This window comes from Apodemus sylvaticus, chromosome 22, assembly GCF_947179515.1.
Source record: "Apodemus sylvaticus chromosome 22, mApoSyl1.1, whole genome shotgun sequence".
Taxonomy (NCBI): Eukaryota; Metazoa; Chordata; class Mammalia; order Rodentia; family Muridae; genus Apodemus; species Apodemus sylvaticus.
This window is the reverse complement of record NC_067493.1, coordinates 40362702-40367346: the sequence shown is the minus strand read 5'-3', so window position 1 is coordinate 40367346 and position 4645 is coordinate 40362702. Positions and strand designations below refer to the sequence as shown.

Genomic DNA, 4645 nt, shown 5'->3' with positions numbered 1-4645 from the left:
AGTATATAGAGCTCCATCTACATATTCCATCCTGTGGGTCCCAACCCCATTGGCAAACCTCTATCTGCAGAAATAATTATATTACGATTCATAACAGTAGCCAAGTTACCGTTAGGAAGTAGCAAGGAGAATAATGTCATAGTGGGGGGGAGGGGTCCCACAACATGGGGAACTGTATTAAAGGGTCACAGCTTTAGCAAGGTTGAGAACCACTGGACATCAGGTGGTTCTCAAATTAAACCTTATGGACATCAGGTTAAGCAGAAACAGGAGGCACCATTGGGGAAATCAGGTGTCTGAACTGTACCCCAGAGTCAGTGTGGACCCTGACTGCTCCAGGCCGGGCCTTTAGAAGGTGGGTCAGAGGAGGGGCCTGGAAGTGCCATGCTGGGCTGTGAAGGTGGCAAAAAGAAGCCCCTGACACAGCCCAGGAACCAGGCTGAGTTGATGGACGAAGAAGACAATAGCTTTCAAGCAGAAACTAAAGGAGGAACAGAAGAGACTCCTCGAGGAGCTAAAAGCTAAGGGGAAGGCCCCCTGGCCACAGGTGGAATTAAGAGATCTGGCAAAAAAATAAAATAAAATAAATAATAAAAAAGTTAGCTGTTCCTCACATCTGAGGTGATGGTGACCCTCTTCCGTTCCTATTTAGACATCTGGAGTCCCTGCCACAACATCTTTGCCACCACAGCTGGAATGGAGTGTTATCCTGTAACCCGTCAAACATCTGGATTCCCTGTCATAGCATCTTTGCTATCTAATAGCTAGAATGAAGTGCTACCCTGGAGCCTGTTGTTGTACACTGTAATAAACTTTTGTAAAAAACAAAACAAGCCTCCTGCCACTGCCCTCGCTCACACTCCCTGCCCACTGCCCTCGGTCCTCCCTCCGTTCTCTCCTCAGCCTGCCATCTCCCACGGAGCTGCTCTGTCCTTGTCTCGGAGGAGCTGGAGGAGCTCGTAGACTGGCAGACAGACGTCTTCAACACAAAGAGGCTGGACTTGGAGTCGCCGTCACTTTGAGCCTCACCTCTGAAAAGTTCCAGGTGCTTTGTCCAACTGCATCCCAGAAGTCGTGTGTTTTCTGCACCTTCATAAGTGACAGCTGCCATCAGGAAGACACTGGTGATGGCTGGGGATGGAGCTTGTGGTAAGATGTGCTTGCTCACTGTCTTCTGCAAGGATCAGTGCCCAGAGGTTTATGTGCCCACTGCGTTTGAAAACTATGTGGCAGATAGTGAAGTGGATGGGAAGCAGGTAGAGTTGGCTTTATGGGACACAGCTAGACAGGAGGATTAGGACCGCCCAAGGCGGTTACACTGGCGGTTTTTCCATTGACAGCCCTGATAGTTTAGAAAACATCCCAGAAAGAAGGACTCCAGAAGTCAAGCACTTCTGTCCAAATGTGCCCATTATTCTAGTTGGGAACAAGAAGGCTCTTCAAATGATGAGCACACAGGACGGGAATTAGCCACAAGGAAGCAGGGGCCTGGACAACCTGCAGAAGGCAGAGAGATGGCAGACAGGATTGGCGCTTTTGGGTACACAGAGTGTTCAGCAAAGACCAAAGATGGAGTGAGAGAGGTTTTTGAGACAGCTGCGAGAGCTGCTCTGCAGGCTAGATGTAGGAAGATAAAGTCTGGGTGCCTCCTCTTGTGAAGCCTTGTGAAAATTAGCCTCACACAGCTAATTCAAAGTGCTGTTTATTAGTCTTAGTGTATGATTACTGGCCTTTTCATTTATCTATAATTTACCTAAGATTATAAATCAGAAGTTGTTGAGTTCCATAGCTGCCTGCAGTTATTACGAAGTGGGTTTCTGGAACAGAAGCTGAGGGATGGATAGGGAAGGGGCAAAAAGAAATAAGGGCTAAGACAATATTCACTGATCAAAGCCGGAAAGTTTAATGGCGCCAGACCTTTTAACAGTTTGGGCAAACCCTTCCCCCCCAGACTCCAGGCTGAGTTCCGGTGGAAGTTGTCTAGCTTCTCTTGGAGGTCCTCCTCTTGACTGCTCCAGCAGCTGGGTGGGTCACCTGCTTAATTCAGGAATTCCTAGACCTGGAGGAGCACTCCACTTCGAGCACTCCACCCTAGGTGGAGCAGGATCCTGGCTACCTGGGAGAAGTTAACCTTTACCGTGGTCAAGTACTCTTAGCACTCCACCCTAGGATAAAAATTCCTGCTTTAACCTACTTCCCTATTGTGTCCTAAAGGCAGAATCCTGCCCGAAGCCAGGGATTGTCCTTGACCAATGTCAAACTCCAACCAAGTGCATGACTGCCCCAATATGGCTCTGTACAAGAAGTCATCTTGATACCAGTATTTAGAAGCCAACCATGATTATTTAATAATGTCCAACCCATCTGACCAGCCAGGGTCCTTCTGACACGGCTCTAACAGCCCTCTCTGCACGCCACCTGACACCAGGCGCTAACTCAAAGACTTTCTTAACTTCTTGCTTCTTTCTAGATAGAAACAGTTGGTCACTTTTGTGAATTGGGCTGTAACTATTTTATAACCAACATGTCCTGCCTATTTTCTGTCAGCTGCAAGAACTCTGGTGAGCCACTACCTCAGAGCTTTACTTCGTAACAGACTCTGTTGGCAGAGCTCTGGGGTGGGCACACAGTTTTTTGAAAACTTGCTCGGCGGGGCAGTGGTGGCGCACGCCTTTAATCCCAGCACTCTGGGAGGCAGAGGCAGGCAGATTTCTGAGTTCAAGGCAGCCTGGTCTACAGAGTGAGTTCCAGGATAGCCAGGGCTACACAGAGAAACCCTGTCTCGAAAAACCAAAAACAACAACAACAAAAAAAAAAAACAATTTGCTCAGCCAGAAAGGCCCAAGTCCATGTGGCTGTGGCAGAGTTACAGTTCTGGGGTCACATGTTAGTTACCTTATAGCTACTGTGTAATTAGTACCACTTAATGTATGTTACCAAAAAAATAAATATAGCTATCCCAGACTAGATGTAGTATTTTTTTTAATAATTGGATTTCCTAATACTGATATTTGTCATTCCCACAGAAAGTGTATTGCTCTTTTTTTTTTTTAAGAAAGTGTATTTGGGATGGAAAATTCATTTTTAAAATTCCCATTTTGTCACTTTCACTGATAAAATATGGCCATATCTCCCTTATTCAACCCTATGTATCATTCCCGTACCCCTTTCCAGACTGGACTAAATAAACAGGGATTTGGTTTCATGCCTGAGGCAGTTACACTTTGGAGGTGGCGTAGCCTTGCTCACCTGGAGCAGGGTCTGGCTCTAAGTCACAGTCTCCTTTCTCCACACTGTATCCAAGCTGCCTCCCAGAGGAGCCACCAGTTCTTATAGGTGGCAGTGGGGTGGGGATGGGGGTCTCTTCTCTTCAGCTGACTAAACTTTTCTTGGTACCAGTTAATTTTTACAACTAATAGAATAAATGCAGTTTTCTGAAAAAAACAAAAACAAAAAACCAAACCAAACAAAACCAAAACAACAACAACAAAAATGAATCAAGCAAACAATGCAGGCCAGGCAGAGGTGGCGCACGCCTTTAGTCCCCGTACTTAGGAGGCAGAGGAGGCGGATTTCTGAGTTCAAGGCCAAACTGGTCTACAGAGTGAGTTCCAGGACAACCAGGGCTACACAGAGAAACCCTGTCTCAAAAACAAACAAACAAACAAGCAAAAAATTAAACAATGCAATGGCTCCATTATCTCTATTTTTCAGCAGTTCCTACCTCAGCTGTGAATCTAAGGTGAACCCAGTCTGGAATCCTGCCAGAGCCTGCTCTTCCATCTTTGTTGTACTCTGAACTATACCACTTTGAATTAAACCAACTCATTTAGAAGCCAAAAAGGAGGAGGAGGAGAAGAAAGAGAAGAAGGAGGAGGAGGAGGGTGGTAAGATCTCCCACCTCACACAGCCACCTCTGGGTCCCTGAGTGGGCATCACAGTGTGGCGAGTGGCAGGTGACAGCAGGATGTGAGTGACATTAGGTGACAGTCTGAGCTGAGGCAGAGGCTGGTGCCCATCCAGGGGTCCCAAAGGCCAGTCTCTTGAGGGGAGCAGTGCTAAGAGCCTCCACTTACAGATGGTCCTTCTTGTGGTGGGCTCCCCCTGCATCCTTCATATGGGGGTGGGGGGGGTGAGGGGTGGAGGTGTGGGGGGAGGGGACTGGAGTCACCTAAATGTTTATGCATGAGGGCAGGAACCTGAGGAAGCAGTGGGTGTGTCTGAGCAATAGCGCCCTCACCTGGCAATGTTCAAGGACTCTTATTATGACATAACCAAAGTAATTAAAAAACTGGTCCTGGGAGCTCATGGCTGCAATCTCAGCACCTGGGAGGCTGACGCAGGATTACCATTAGTTCAAGCCCAGCTTGGTCTTCAGACTAAGAGCCAGGTTTAAACAAAACAGAACAAAACAAAGCAAAATGAAACAAAACAAAAACAAAGGGAAACAAAACAGAGAAAGAAGAGAAGAATCTGCTTCAACCCTTTTAAGTTTGTTATTTTATGTGGATAGTGTTTGCCTACACGTGTACAAGTTTCAACTGTTGCTTGGAAAGGAAGGAAGGTCACAGTGGAGAGTCATCTGGAGGCCTATCCCTGTCCATCCATCTCCTGCTCTCTCATTCCCAAGTTTCCTGCCATCCCA

At 47.0% G+C, this 4645-nt stretch overlaps 1 protein-coding gene across 1 annotated transcript; it reads left to right on the top strand.

Moving 5' to 3' along the window:
- The first annotated feature begins 1127 nt into the window (after positions 1-1127).
- LOC127672743 (ras-like GTP-binding protein O-RHO) lies at positions 1128-1420 on the top strand. Its single transcript, XM_052168085.1, has 2 exons — positions 1128-1256; positions 1355-1420. Exons 1-2 carry the CDS (start codon positions 1128-1130, stop codon positions 1418-1420), a joined length of 195 nt encoding a protein of 64 aa, XP_052024045.1.
- The last annotated feature ends 3225 nt before the right edge of the window (positions 1421-4645 follow it).